Raw genomic sequence first — 16,770 nt, forward strand, 5'->3', positions numbered from 1 at the left:
TAAAAATAAAATGTGAATTCTTTACTATAATATTTAGAGAAAAAATCTTACTGCAAACCAGCAACAACTATAAAACCACGTATCCATCAACGAGTAGTACTGTTATTTTTGCAGTGAAACAGGAAAGGTCCACTGTGGACTGTGAGTTACTAAAATTGAGAAAAACCATCAACGCTAAGTCCGCAACAAGAATAATACTTAGACACAGAAACAGATATCATATGGTCTAATATGATAATGTATTGTAAGTTAAAATATTGACATTTGTAGACTTGTAGGCGATTAGTAGATTTGTAGACAAATATTATTGCGATGTCTTATACCTTTTACCTATTGTAAACCACAAAAACATTGGCATGAATATAACCACTCAAACATTTTAACAATATATTAAATCAAGATGGCCTTTAACCTACAAACTTCCGCAGTATTATTCTCGTATCCAATTTATTTGTACGTATAATGTTCGTTCTATTAATCTGAATCATATGAGAAAATACGCCTTGCGATAACAATCTTTACCTCGAAATAATGTTACCTGAATTTTATTTATTTCTCATAATTACGTTACCTAACCCTCATATAATTTGTTTTATTTTTTTTTCACAAAAAATTCCGCTTATTTTTAATTTTGCCTGCATAAACTAATCGTTGGTATTTGGTGCTTACATTAATTTAAATTAATAAACATAATTAAAATTAATCAACAATTAACTAAATCACGTTAACTAAAAATAAAAAATACCGGTGGCAATATGGTTGTTGCCTCTAGTAATATCGTAATTTGAAAGAAGAATTATACATTGCAGTAGGCATCTATCGTCTGAAAAGAAGAAGAAAAAGGATAATATATTTTAAGAAGTGTTTATGCTGCGTTCATAACTTATTTTATAAATTATGTAATTTAAAAACAAATATTATTATATTATACCGCAAAATACTATTGTTTTAATGAATTATGCTTAATTGAAACTCAAACCAACAAAACGCTTCCACGAGATCATTACTCATTAGATTTCTCTTTGAAATATCGTGTTACATTGAAAAGAATGGCTGAGTAATATATCATTCAACAACGGTCCGATTTTTAAAAAATATACTGTTTTCTAATAATAAAGATTTTATTTTCAAATATTGTTACGGTGAAATGAATTGTTAAGATTTAATACCTGTGGCATGTTTCTCCACAAATTTTAAATATTATTAAGATATATTAGTAAGGTAAAATTGTACAGAAAAATATTCATTTGATTATAGTTCTTATAGTCATTAATATTTACATGAGACACAATCATATGAATTACTCATAAAAACTTTATGATTTTAGAAATATTCTAGAAGAAAAAAAAATTTTTACTTTTAAAAATAAAAATGTTTTTGACAGAAAAAAGAATTAGCATCGCTCTTATAAAACGGAACGTAATATCATTTAAACTGAACAAACGGTTTGTCACAAACAAACTTTTGCATAATTTTTTATAGTTTAATGTTATATTATGAAATGGATTTTATTCAAAAACTTTAATTGTCACTGCTAAAGTTATATTTTATCTAATAAATCAACATTAATCTTCTTCGGAAACGTCCAGGTAAACATTGAAAGACAAATTTTAAAAGCCGCTAAGAAATAGATGTAAACAGACTTATAAAATTGATTACTATGTAAAACTTTCAAATTCTACGTTATCTAAGTGTTATTATTAAATACTAATAAAACGAAACCAGTTAATCTTTCATTAGAAAATACTTAAAACTTATTTTGTCCACGGCCACGACTAGTAAACGTAAAGAGTAATAGACCTTTTTGTATTTATTCTATTATGCTTCTATTATTGAATATGAAATGAATATTTTAATTATGATTGTGTGTACTGTGTGTGTGTGTGTTATATTTTTTTGTTTTTAAATATCAAAATAGCTTTATTGCAAACGGCATAGACTGTTAGGCTGTAATATTCCTTTTTTCCTCAAGCTTTACATAAAGTATGTGTAAAACAAGATATAGACAATTTTTCGTCTTCATTATTCGCTCCTCTGATTTCTACAAATCTAGTAAAGTTCTCTATTATGAAATAATATGATGTTGCAAAGAAAATTAAACCACAACATAACCCATTTAAAATGAGTTATATTTTATAAATAATTGTTGCATAGAAGTCACTATACAGTCAGTTGTTAATGTATTAAAATGCTTTGTTATAAAAAACACATGAACATAAACACAAATTATGTTTTATAAATAATGTTGGTGACTTACATGACAAAAACTATTACTCAAGTTAAAACAAACTACTTTTTATGTTGCTTTTTCTAAAATAAGAAATAAATTTTCATCTCCATATTGCTGACAAAACTCCAATACCATGACATTGTCATGTGGAACTGCCTGTAAGGAATTTATGACATTAAATGTCAATAATAATGCTTATTCAATACATATGATTTTTTCAGATAAAAACCATGTCTAATTCAAGGATACCATCTCCAGCCCGTTCGCTAGGTGCTAGAAGCACACCTAGACGGCACAAGTTTAGAAGATCTCAGAGTGTGGGATCCCCTGCTCACTCTATCACCTCAGCCAAGCTTTCTTACATGATAGAACAGCACCAAATAAGATCCACTATGCTATCACCCCTAAAGAACAGGATGTCAGTATTAACTAATAATACAGATATTGATGAGCCGGGACGTGAGTTTACTTTTCCTTCTCTAATCTTCTTTCATTTTTTAACTCTTTGGCTACAGCAGTGTGTCCCATAAGAGTGATATAGGTGAAAGGTGATCAATGAACATTATGTATAAAAATAAATACATTGTGGGGCTGATTGTAATTTCCTTAACTTTATATGTTGTGTACAGGTCACATTCATATGCATAGGTTAACATGTGGAGTCTATTTATAGACAACACTCATAGTGGATGGGGTAATATTCTTTATTTACACATTCACATTTAAAACCTGTGGTTCTAACATAACTTAAAGCACTGAGTTCATTGTTAGTCATTATTCAGGGATTGTAATGTTGGATGCCCCATTAGATTAATTTATTTGTTTGGTAAGAAATTGTTCTTCAATTAATTACCAACATTTAAATTAAGAAAAAGGGCTTTTTTGTAGTTTCCTAAAGAGCAAGTGTTGTTTATAATCTCACCCTACTATTTGCATCCTGTTATCAATAAATGTATACAACATACCATATTGATTGAGTTGTAGAGAGATGGACTTCCTTGTAATAATGTTAACTTTTGCCGAACACTCTTTTCCTTACCTTACTGAAATATTTGGTACAAAAGTGCATTCAGTAATAAACCTACAATTCAACTAGAAGTTGTACAATAATTCTATACCAGGTGCTTTAAAGATCAATACATAACTCATTTCCTGCCAATTAATGTATGATTTACGCTATCCGAAAATCAATGATTTGGTAAATGTTGTGTCACTTATTAGTATTGTTTACTATCAGTCCCTATAGACTTTGTATTGTCAAATGTTTTTTGCCCTCCACATTACAGTAAAGTTTCACAGAGATCACTTTATGTTTAGAAAATAATTTAAAATAAAATTTTATTGTCTTACCATATATTCATTTAGACTATCCTAGAGTTAAAGTAACATTGACAGAACATGAAACATTATATGTTATAATTGTTATAATAACATAGCCATCTTGATGTCTCAATAAGACTGTGTGAACTGACATTTTATAATGTGTGACATTAAAAATATACCAATAAATAATTAAAATATTCAGATCAAAGTTGGTGGAAAAAGCTTGATGAGAACTCAAGGAGTGCGATGGAGGTAGTGGAAGGTACAGAACATGAACAAATAGAAAATGTGGAAGAATACATTGATGCTGAAATTCTGAGGTAATTTTCAAACTAAAATAACAATTTTCCCATAGTAAAAAAAATACAGCAGTTAAGTGATTTAAGCTATTTTTTTTAGCACAGAAATTATGTGTTTGAATGTATACAAATGATTTTAAATATAAAATACATATTTATGATTTTAAATCAGAAGTTAAAAAACATGTTCATATTAATTTTATTTAATTAATAAAAGTTATTAACAATTTTTAGTCAACTATTATTCTATTTGGTATCAGTTTATTAATGCACATTCAAATTAATGCTACATTAGTATATGCTTCACCAATTAATATACATCATAAAACTGTTTTAGTCAGGAGAACAGAAATAACACAATTGATCTACCAGAAAGCAGTGATTGTGAGTCAATACAAAGCATTGTCATTCCACAAAGGAAGTTCTTTGCCGAAAAGGACAATTGTAAAACACAGAAAATATTTACTAAACTGGTTGACAATAGAGATAACATTTCTCATCGTAAAAGCAAATCTAACTATGACAAAACTATAACAGTTGGTAAAAAAGAACTATTTAATACAAAAGAAAAAAGAAAAGCTGTAATCCCACCGAATCTTCTTGATATATCTATGAGCAGAACTTTAGTAGATAAAACAAAAGACTTTGAAAATCTAGGCAGAGTTCGCAATTTTTTTGGAAACCGAGTAAATATTAAACGTAAAAACATGTTTGCCGAATTCATTGTATCAGATAGTGAAGATGAAATTCCTGATATTGAACCAAAAACCACAGGATTTTCCAAAAAAACACTACAACAAGAGCAGCAGCAACATAGAAGATCTACATTAAAAGGGGCTCCAAATACTTCAATGATGTCTGAAATATCCAACTTAGAAATAGATGACTGGAGCCACCTCCCGTCATCTACCATGATGGAGAACCAGTTTGGTAGTACAGACACTCCTGTAAAAAGAATTAGACTAAGTATAGAAAATGATAAGAACGATTGTGTAAATAAAACAGATCAATTAGATAAATCTTTAACCACCAAGAATGCTTTAATGTCTAAATTTAAAAATGGTGAAGAATTTATTGTATCACAATGTTCTACTCTTGAAGATTTAAACAAATCAAAAAAATCACAGACTGCACAAAATCAGTCAAAAATGAATTTGACAGAAAAAAGCAGATCTGAAAATATATCAAGTAGTGTTAGAAAAAGTAGTAGTGAACAAAGTTATTTAAATAAAACAGAGGACATTCAAATATCACAAAAAGAAGAATCGGAAGTAACAAAAACACCTGAACGTCAATCTGATATAGATTCAAAGAATGCTTCGACAGAAGTGATTGAAAATGATAATGAAGATGAGAATGACTTCACATTACAGTATGATAATGATGAAGATAATATGCATGAAAATACGGCAGTCGCAGGGAATGATATTCTTGACCAAACAGATGAAGACAACACTAGTAGTAATAAAACAAATATTGCCAATAAGAATAAGACAGCAATAGAATCAAATTCACAAAAACAATCTACACATACTTCCTTTAACAAGCATTCAGTGAACACAAGTACAGATAAAGTAAAAAACAACACAGAAGAAGAAACAATAATACACAACAAAACTATACCACAATATCAAAGTGAAATAAATAATGAGATAAATTTGAGTGAAACATCAAACAAAGATAAAAATATCAATTCCTCCTTGAAAGTAATTGAAGTTGTACAAGAGTTTAATGCAGCAATAAATGTTCAACAAAACAACTTGTCTGTCATTAAAGATAAAACAAACTTAGAAAATTTAAGATCAGAACAAGTACGAGCTGATGAAATAGATAATGCTAACCAAAACAACAGAGTTGTACTGGAAATTAGTCCCAATTTAGACAATCCTATAGAAAACCAAGTAGGGCACAAAAGTGAAATTGTGAACAAAAATATTAAAACTAATTTCAATAAGAGCAATGTTTATCAAAGTAACATAGTAAGCAAAGAAAATCAAGGAGGAAATGAAATAAATGTTAAAGACCTTTCTAGCGAAAATCCTGAAATTGGTAATGACAAAGAAGTTTGCAAGGAGAGACAAAGTATTAAAGGAGTTGAAAAAAGTTATGGTTTAGGAAAAGGTAACAGTTCAATAGATGAGGAAATATATAGTGATGGTGAACCTGAAGACAAAAATACCAAAGTAGTTGTAGAGGATACTAATGATAAAAATGACGAACCGAAGGAGACTCTTGAAGAGAATGAAAAGAATGCCACAGAAATTGATCCAAAAATTAGTGAAGAAACTGAGAAGATTGTAGACAATCAAGATGATGAAAAAGAAGACGATAATGAGAGAGACAGTAATTTGGACCTTGAAGAAATGAATGAGCTAAATTCTACTAAGGTTAATAATGAAGAGCTTCTCGAAGATAATGTCGATGATTATAAAAAATGTGAAAGAAACCGTAATTTGGATCTTGGAGAACACCAACAAACAAGTGAACTGAATGGTACAGAGAATGAGGAAGAAAGTTTTGTAGAAAACGGTGAAAGTAATTGCAACGACAATGATGAAGAGTGTCTGGAAAACAGTGATGATGATCGTGAAGAGGATAATGAGGAAAACAGTAATTCGGAACTTGGAGAACCTCAAGAGATGAGTGAATCCAATGCTATAGATAATGAGGAAGAAAGTATTTTGGAAAATGAAGAAAATAATTGCGAAGACAATGATGAAGAGAGCTTTGAAGATAATGATGATGGTCCAGGCGATACAGATGAGAACATAGAAAATTATTCCTTTGTGCAAAATAGCCATGAATTTGATGAACCTGACCATGTTATAAATAATGGTAAGTTACTCCTAACCACGGATCAGTTTCTAGTTGTTATAGTATTTTTCTTTTGGTCTTTTAAAAAAAGTAATGGTTGTAATTTAGTTATTCAATAGCAGAACTGTTGAAAAAACTCTTATTAATTATTAACTATTAACTATTTTCTATTCTACTTTGCACAATTGTGGAAAAGCAGAAAAAAACTCTACAATAACAAAGACACTAGAAAGCTATCAGTCGAACAGGGGATTAAATTAATGGGAGTGACAACCTCTTTTGTAAACAGTCATGTTTTACTCTACATCTGTTATTGTTGCTTAAACACAGCACTTTCTTGTCAAAATGCATTGTTAGTCATCCTAACCACATCCAGAAACCAATCAAATTGGTGGACATAACTGTTGTATATGAAAATATGCCTTCATCTGGTCACTTGTAAATAGAAATACTATCATCAATTAGTGGTGTAACTAGGTGGTAGCCCAGTATTTATTTAAATTAGCTTTGACATTATCAAACTGTTACATCCACCTAGTATAACCTTCTCAAATATCGCTTTCTTAGGAAGTTTTTAAAAAGGGAATGAACAGTAAATATACAAGTTGTTGGATTGTAGATGTAAAGGCTTTAAAGGTGCTAATATTTGTCTTATTTGCTGTCAATGATGCATAGTGCACCATTTACAGCATTTTTAAAATTCGATTTATTTATTTATTTATAGTATTATATCTAAACATTATTTACATTACAGAATCTCATAAATATCTAAGTGTAACAAAAAGGTCTTTTCGGGCTTATCCGGTAACATATGGTTAGAATTTTTTTCCATTTTTGTATCTTATTAGAAATTGTAAACAGGTGTTAAAGTTTTAAAACTTTTTAGTGTCAAATGAGCATTATTCATCCCCTTTTAAATTTTACTTCTATCCATAATTACCATGTATAATAAATATAAAAATTCATCTTCACTATTTGTTTGTAAAATGAAATTTTTCCTAGGTCCGAGATACTCAACGGATGTTGGTTTTGCAGAACAATCATCTGATACACTAGACGTTGATAGTACACGTGAATTAGCTCAGGAAGTCAAACGAGCCAAACGGCAGACGACGCTGGAGATGTTTTTGTTAAAAATGAAAACAGCGAACATGGAAAAAAGACATAAGACTGTAAGTTAATTGAAAAGATTTTTAAATATTTAATTTTTGTATAGATTAATAATTTTTTTTTTTCAAATACTTAAGTGAGTAATGATAGTATTTCAGTCTTTGTTATATTAACTCAAAGACTATCGATATACTTGTAAAATACAAGTGATTTATCTTAATATTGACTACTCAATGACCGAATTTGGTATGCCCAATGTCTCTTATCCGAATATGTCTTCTAGTTCCACTTAAAACGGAGGCTTTCACATATTCTCTTGCTTTCTTTATTACCTACTATATAACTTAATTATCTCAGCCAATAAACATCTACTTGAGTCATAGGCCAACCCCCAAAGATTGCATCAATTACAGGTCTTACGTTGCCCGCATCCAGCTACTTCCAACTACCTTCGCTAACTTATACTTAACTTTTATTTGTTATGCTTTTTTATTATGTAAGGTCTATTCTGATAGCCTTATAATGTTAAATAAATAAAAAAATTGTTACAAGCTTGTTTACATTTATATCTTACTAAGCTATCGCTTTTGTAAAGGCGGGGATGTAGTTGATTAAGGTCTCTCTCTTACTAACTTACCTTTAAAGTCACAAACTCTCCATAGAAATATGTTTAATATAGCAATAACCTTACATTAATTCTGCTACATAAAAATCTCCACCATAAATTTCCATTATGACCTAGTGATACCACCTCAGAATAACTAGTTCCAAGATTGCCTATCTGCCTTACTGGTCTCCATTACAGAACCTTATAGCCCCAGTGACCATCCATTCTGTAGGCTATATTGCCTGTCTAATGCCAATCATTCGCATTCTTAAGATTTACTTGATCCAAAAGTGCTTTTTATAATAATCCAACACTTCAACATCAGGCAAATATGCAGATCGATATAAGGTCTCTATCATCTTGAGAATTCCATGTTTTTGGTTGCTTTTTAGTATTAAAAAGAATCGTAGTAAGAATTTTGTAGGGTATAATTACTGGTATAGCAACCGTAATTAATAAACATTTCGAACTTTATTTGGTACATAGGACACAATTTATTAACATAAGACTTTTCATTTTAGGAAGAAGCGATTAAGAATTCTCTAAGAGCGCCTGTAACAGATTCCTTGAATCTATTCAAAATGCCCACCAGGCCTAAAACATCTCTAAATCCTAAACACAAAATGTTTACACAAGCAAAACCGAGAACAAAACAAACAAAGCAACTTGAAAATTTGCCACCAGATATGTTAGATGACTTTAAATACAAGCCGCCCCGGAGATTCCAACCAAGCAACGCGTCGTGGGTTACAAAGCGCCTTTATAAATACCTTGAAACTAAACTAGAGCCCAAGTAAGTAACAAAAAATTTACGTTTAAATTTAAGAAAGTATAATCTATTTAATATTAATACTTGTTTAAATTTTCTTCACAATTTGGTAAGAGTTTGTGCAATTATTTAATTCTAGCCATCCCCTTCCTCTTGTCAGACCATGTTAGACAGGTAGCCCCCTGAAAATATTACTTCAAACAAGTTAAGCCCCCGTCTCCTCAAATTATCATACATTCTATGACGAAAAACGAAATAATATATTCGATGAATATAGATTAATAAGTAGCTAAACTAAAAAAATAACCAACCAAAACCAAAATATTGTTCTAGGCTACCTATAAACATTACGTTTATTTAAGTATGATAGCGGTGATTTTATAGTTTTAATTTTGTTGGTCCTCCGTCACCCCTTGTCACATTAATCTGATGGACCATAACAGCTTAAGCTGCTTTCTCCCATTTCGGAGATATTATGACGAGCCCCATATGCAATATTTTGATATGTTCCAGGTACGACTACAAAGCGCGAGTAAGAGCTGAAAAATTAGTGGAGACCATCTATAACTTCACAAAGGACTTGCGTCGCCATAACACAGCTCCAATAGATGCTGTCAAAGTCTTGAAACAGGAGATGGCAAGGCTTAATATCGTTAAAACTCACTTTGACTTTTACCAATTCTTCCATGACTTCATGCCAAGGGATATCCGAGTGAAGGTTAATATTTTATAACACAGTTTATATATTTTTAAGACAACTATCGCAACAGAGACCACTGAAATGTGATTTACTCACTTTGTCCATCAATTTGAGTCATTACCAAGCTTACAGTCGCTCAATGAGCCAGAAAAAGCTATTCTCTAGATTTTTCTAAGAGATTGTTTATTGAGGTCCTTAGACAAATAAAAATAACCAACATAGTACAATAAATTGGCAAGTAGAATGGATTCTGTAGTGGTGAACACAGGTTGGTGAATACAGCTTAGAACATCCATCCACCAACAAGATTGACAGACCCTTTTTAAGCTTATTGGATGTATCCAGACTTTGCAAGCCCCATCCACTAGAGATAATGGAAATCTATAGATTTATAGAAATGTTTATTAACGGAAAATACTAAATGCAAAAAGCTTTCAATAGGTCTTATTGGGAACCTTTGTAGGAGCCCTGAGCCCATCTATGTATGTCCTATGACTAAAATGATGATGATGATAAATTATAAATGCTTGGTGCAGAACATTATGTTCATACATAATAGAACGCTACAGAGGCTGTCCAACAGTGCACACCTAACTGCTGAAATAATCATGATTTATTTAGTTATTGAAAAAAGGTATATGAATTTTTAATTAAATTCAAAATATATTTTAATAAATAAGCACCTAAACAATCAGACTACCACTGAATATGTTGTGCTGTTGCCTTAAAAATAATTGTTTTACTTCCAGGTTGTACCTGACATTGTGAATAAAATTTCGTTACCCAAGCATGGCGTCTTCTCAGATATAATAAGTTGAATATGGAATTGTTATTTTGTTTTAAAGTTATAAAATGTAAAGAAATATTAAAAAGATATTTTTTTAATTGATTTTGTATTTATATTAAACAACCTTTGTTTACTGTAGCCTTACTTATTGTATTTGTCTTGCTCAAAATAATAATTTAATTTAAGGCAAGATAAATCTAATATTATTTTTTTAAGCACTTCTAACCTGTCCTGGTACGAAAAGGTTCAACAATTGTATAAAAATTTTAGATGCTTTACACATAGTCACAACTTATGTGAAAGGAATGGCAGGCGCAGTTCTTTCGTCGCCGATTAATATTTTTGCCTTGGCCAGCTTTTCTAGCAACCAGGGGAGAAGGTAGAAAATAAATAATCCCATGTCCAGCTGTGTACGGCCAACGGCCAAAATTACATCAGATTTTTCTAAATATCTCACAATTCGTCAATATCTAATGGCCTGTCAGTTTACATTAGTATAAAGTTTTCAATTATTGTTTCCATGTCATGATCCATGCGGCGAATATAGGATAGCACACAAACTCTTAAATTAATAAATATACCAAAAAAAAAACAACAATTTTACTCGATTCTAGGACCTGTTTATTTTGAAAATAGTTGGATACAAATGTACACCTATGTTACAATACAATGGAGCACCATACTCATACTAATATCGCAACGAGAGTTACACACTTGGTTTGACAATTCGCTTTACAAATTGTACAGTCAAAATGTATACAAATCATGAATATTCAAGCAAGACCGAGGGAGAGAGATAAACACCAAACCATCTGTTCTGAAATATCTCGTGTGCGTCATGTCCATCGCTCCTTACCCCGTCTAACAATCATTTCCGCACACTAAATAATTCGATTTTGCTCTGAACAATCTGTAAAACTATTGTTCAATATTCAACACACTCCATTACACATCGGGTCGCGTTCATAGTCTAGGAGAGTAAATATAAAGGCAAAGCTTAGTCTTTACTTGGGGCATATTGTTATTGATTATAATATAGATAAAAAAATAAGTGAGTTATACCCCTTTGGCCTACATCCAAAGAAGTGTAACAAAAAAACCCTATATTCTTATAAATTGTAAACATTAGTAATAGTTAAATGAAACTACAATAGTAAACAGATAATAAATACTAGTGTTCGTGATATATAAAAATATGTTTTTATCAATGTGATCAAAAAACATTCAAGGCATCCTGTAACTAATGGAATTAAGCTACTTAAATTCTCTACTTATAAACATAACAATGCGTTCCTTACAATATTTTAATGATATTGCTTACAATCATTTGGGTTGTTACGAATAATTTTAAGAAAATATTAAATGCAAGAAACGTAAGTCAGCTTTGACTAGAATTGAACTTGAGTTCTAATATGTAAAATTTATGTGAACATATGATGTAATCATTGGCAAAAAGATGTAATTTAGACTATAAATATTAAATTTGATATAAAATTATTAAAAATTGCGTATATTCGTCCCAACCCTGTAACATTTAATGAAATATTAATTAGATATAAAAAAGTGCTACAGAAACCAATGTACATCGCCTTAGGTAAGCGCGGCGAGGTGGGGTACCGAGTAAAACAGAACGTTGACAGCGGACTGATGGAACAGAGTCCGTCTCTCCGCGCATACCTGAGGCGCCATAAAGCGGGTTCTGTGGCATTATACAATAAAGAGTGCAAGTAAATAACAAAACTTATATAAACAAATTGACTGATCCGTAATATAATTCATCAATTCAAATATTTCTAAATACAATTGCTGTACACGACGCTAGCGTTAATAAACCTTAATATTGCAAAATAGTGAGATGCGATAAATTGTGACCAAATATTGCACTATTTTCAAGTGACAGAATCGTCGAGGGATAATATATAGTAAACTTTTTTAAAATATTGCAAACTTATTTCATTTGGAGCACCCTAAAACTATCGCGTTATGAACAGAAATCGAATATTTGAATGTATATTGTCCAATTAGATTATAGTAAATTAAGACTGGCAAGCGAAGAACATTCAAATTTCTCTAATAGATAATATCAGGAATGAAAAGATCCGTAGATGAACAAAAGTAGCCAGGCCACGGTAGCTCACAGAACAGATAGCAACTGGTGCCTCAAACTTCAAGAGTAGAGGCCGGGAAAGGCAGCACAGGACATACGCCCATAAGCTGGACAGACGATCTTGTTAAGATCGTTGGAAGCTTTCAATAAGACCAATTGAAAGCAACTGGTATGAGGAAAAACATGTATCCTAAAATGATAATGATGAAATTTAAAATGTCCAAATTGACCAGTTGGAGCAAGCGCTTCAGTGATTATCTATCTCAATTCACAAAAAAATACTTTAGACAGCTATAGGTCAAGAGAAGATAAGCTAACATTAACGCCAATGCACTATAGCGTTAAAGTTGTGGCTAATTATGACACAGAAAAATTTAGAATTCTAAGCGAATGTGACGATTTAATAGGTGGTTGAAGCCGCATTTTCTCTTCTATTTTTATTTTGTCATGCGAATATTCGATCTCTATATTATTAATAACACACAGGCTATAGTATATCGTCCGTTATTGTGTTTCAATAAGGCACAATAATTCTGCGCATATGCATATGGGTCCTAACTAAACATTATTGAAAGTTTTCTATCGTATTGAATGAGTATAAAGTAGGTATAAAAGGTCAAAACCAGAATTATCGTGTCTTGAATTCACATAATGTATCCGTTTATTTATATAATACAATTTATATATTACATTTCATTATTTTTATCCATTTCCAGCCAATACGTATGTCTATAAACATCGCTACGAAGTGCTTGTAAACGACTTTGGCACTACTAAGACACGATATTGAGGTCAGGAAGGTTATCTCACAACACGCGATCTACCCGTGGTTGATCTACCCGAGGTCTACCCTCAACAAGGTTTACAGGTTCAACAAGGGACTGTGCCGGTTTAAAGAAAAGTTTTACTTATTAGTACATAAAAATACATTGCAGAAATCAACATTTGCAAACAAGTCTTAATTTCTCCACGCTACTTCAAATAATATAAAAACGTAAATAATTTTACATTACGAAATAATAAAATTAATTATACAATTTTCAATTAACAATTATATTTTCAGTGAGACCGAAATATAAATTTCGATGTCTCAGTTAAATAGTAAGGCTGCTAGGAAAATAAGAGTTTTTTTAATTGAATATAAAAATTATAAAAGTATATAAGTGTGTAAAATTTATAGATTAATTTTTATAGTACAATTTATTGTATCAAAATGAGTAGAAAAATGTAGAAAATGATTGTTATAATACCAGCGCAGGATAAAATAGCATAACATTAAAAAAATGTAACAGCGGCCATTTTATTTCCCTGAGACAGTGAAACTCCAATTTTAACACAATAATAGTAAACGAAAGCATTTTTTTAATACCAATAACGTTTCATTGTCGTTCCTAAAATATTAATAACTCATAATTTATTACCACATTTTTTTATAATTCAGTCCATTATTAGTATATTAAATCTCAACCTAAATTGGCAATAGTCATAAGATATATAAATATAGATAAAATTAGCATAGCCTAACGTAATTTCAAAATCAAAATGCGGAATCATTACGTTCGTGAGAACATAATATATAAAATAGTACATTAATGAAATAGCTATAACAATGGTATTTAGTTTTGAAGCTAAATAAAAATACATTAGTTTAGCTAGCTACATTGACTACGTGGTAGGAGCGTTATTTCAATTTAACCCATTTGCATCATAAGCGTATATATACGCTCAATTTTACCCGACCACTATCACTAGAGAATATATATTCGCGGCTATATTAAAACCAAATATTTAAATAACAATAACCCACTCTGTTGTAGATAACTGTTACGTTGCTTGGATGCAATGGTTTATTTTTTCACTTCTCTTTGTTGGCAATTAAATTTATTCATAAACCTAAACATAAAAATTACTCGTAACTAAATAGAAAATTATCAAGTGGCTGTATGCATCTGACTCTGAGATTCTACAATAATTTAATAAAACATAATGCTGAAATATGTTTTTGTTATTAATAAAATCACTGATAAAAAAGGCAACGTTTCCATAGTTTTACATAATGCAAATGGGTTAAACTTACATATGCGGAATTTAATATTAAAAGAATATTTAGCACTGGGGCACCAGCTAACATGGTAATTATAGCATAATTATTATCATGAGAATGGCTTAAATTGTATAAATGAATATAGACAAAATTAATTATTTCTAGAATATTATTACTAGATTAAATACTGCATTTCACTGAAGAAATTCACGTAAAAATTATTGTTGCTACCTCCATGTCAAACTTCACAAACTCACAACACATTTGTTTATATTTCATTATTTCCTTTCAATGGTTACAAGTATAGATGCTATTTTAAATATATGGCCAAACAGGATCAAAACTGTACAAATTATCCTATTGGATAGTCAATCATATGAAGAAAATTAAGGCCAGCAATATGTATATATTTATATGAACAATATATATGTGACATTTCGAATGTAAAGCCTGTTCAAAAGAACAATTTGTTTCATTGTCGTATGCTTGTTTCATAAAGAGTGAAGATTTGTTTACATACATCTAGTTTACTCCAATACCAATTGTTCTTGTTTGCTCTAACAAGGTGCTTTAAATTGACTTCTATCTAAATGTTTCTCATACATTTGAAAACGTCATCAGATATTACGACAGCATTTATCTAAAATAAATACGGTTAAAAAAAATAATACATATTTTCAGTTTGCACGCTTTTTTAAAAAAATTGTCCGCATGTAAACACATTAAGATTTCTTTACATTTGTTACCGCCCACTACACTGCCTGGAGAATACAGTGTCTCATATGATGTACATATGCCATATAATTAAAAAATATATAACAATACTTCGAATTTACGTGAAATGATTAAAGCATTATATTATAAACATTTAAAAAAGTACATTAAAAACTAAATCAATACTGACGACACAAACTCAGTTCATTAATATAAAGAAATTTCGAAAAAAGATCCGAACTCACACAAGAATATCACTCGGACTTTATAATAGCGTACATACTTAGATATCTTGTTATTGCAATTGTCTTTTATTATCCAATGAACTTAAAATAACTGTAAAAATAAAGCATATAAACCGGCATTTGATTTGGCACGTCGGATACATTTTGCCTGTTCATTATATATGTATAAAACTGTAATGTATTATATATACATGACACTAAACAAACGCGCTTTTAAATTTGTGACGTTTTTTGAGCGTAAAGTTGATCAAATTATTTAATTATTCGCGGTGAATAACCTCGAAGGGCCCTTTTAAGTTCGAGAACGTTAGCATGATCGTGTAGCTGCACTGCTAGTTATAACTGATGATATAGTCTAATATTTGCAAGTGGAAGTGCCAAATCAAATGCCATAATGTTATATATCGATACAAATACCGTAATATACATAATACTTAGCCCAAATACAAGATGAAATTATATTTTTAATGTCTTTGTTCTTCATTCAATCACGTTTGTTTTTTTAAACTTAATGTCACGACTAGACGCTATTTCAAGAAACGTTTTCCATCAATGCCCAAATCTCACAATCGTTTAATATTATTCTTTTTTATCTTTGACAGATTATAAATCAATGACCAACCTATTAATTTTTTTTACCTTTTGCAAAAACAATAAAATTTAATTAAGCTTAGTTCTCATAAATTTTTTATAAGGTATCAAAAAAAACATATCTTCAAGTTTCTATTTAAAACTGTGGTAATGCGTTAAAAGACAGTAAATAAAATTAGTGTATCCGCTAATTGATCAAAGATCTTTAACAAAATCCAGCAGTTAAAATAAATCCTCACTATTAAAAATCAATAACAAGTGACAAATTAAATTAGTAATACCAACTGGTCTGTACAGACTTTCTAGAATTTTCATTGTCATCCTTGGAGCTGAAAACTTTACATTACTTCCAGAGTCCAATGATTCGCAAAAGGTTCATTATAAAATTGTTATCAAGAAAATTGAAGTTATTTTGTAAATTAATTTTTTT

The 16,770-nt window shown here is 30.3% G+C and overlaps 1 protein-coding gene across 3 annotated transcripts; it reads left to right on the forward strand.

The window, feature by feature from the left end:
* The first annotated feature begins 219 nt into the window (after positions 1 to 219).
* LOC137919242 (putative leucine-rich repeat-containing protein DDB_G0290503) lies at positions 220 to 10,738 on the forward strand. 3 transcript variants are annotated; one of them, XM_068762257.1, is made up of 8 exons: positions 220 to 244; positions 2,452 to 2,689; positions 3,756 to 3,873; positions 4,190 to 6,687; positions 7,669 to 7,838; positions 8,905 to 9,176; positions 9,666 to 9,870; positions 10,602 to 10,738. In XM_068762257.1, the coding sequence occupies exons 2-8, from the start codon at positions 2,461 to 2,463 to the stop codon at positions 10,668 to 10,670; spliced, it is 3,561 nt and encodes a 1,186-aa protein (XP_068618358.1). In that variant the 5' UTR covers positions 220 to 244; positions 2,452 to 2,460; the 3' UTR covers positions 10,671 to 10,738. The 3 variants fall into 3 exon arrangements, with proteins under 3 accessions (XP_068618358.1, XP_068618357.1, XP_068618359.1); XM_068762256.1 differs by lacking the exon at positions 220 to 244 and adding an exon at positions 1,478 to 1,589; XM_068762258.1 differs by lacking the exon at positions 220 to 244 and adding an exon at positions 1,478 to 1,589 and having other exon boundaries at positions 7,702 to 7,838.
* Positions 10,739 to 16,770: the final 6,032 nt, after the last annotated feature.

The sequence above is a fragment of the Battus philenor genome, unplaced genomic scaffold, assembly GCF_028537555.1.
Source record: "Battus philenor isolate CCGP_79_NKW_IND1 unplaced genomic scaffold, ilBatPhil1.0.hap1 SCAF_16, whole genome shotgun sequence".
Lineage (NCBI taxonomy): Eukaryota > Metazoa > Arthropoda > Insecta > Lepidoptera > Papilionidae > Battus > Battus philenor.

Coding starts and splice junctions, on each gene's coding strand:
- LOC137919242 (XM_068762257.1), top strand. CDS start 2,461: ATGTCTAATTCAAGGATACCATCTCCAGCCCGTTCGCTAGGTGCTAGA. Junction 2,690..3,755: donor AGATATTGATGAGCCGGGAC/GTGAGTTTACTT, acceptor TAAAATATTCAG/ATCAAAGTTGGTGGAAAAAG. Junction 6,688..7,668: donor TGACCATGTTATAAATAATG/GTAAGTTACTCC, acceptor AATTTTTCCTAG/GTCCGAGATACTCAACGGAT.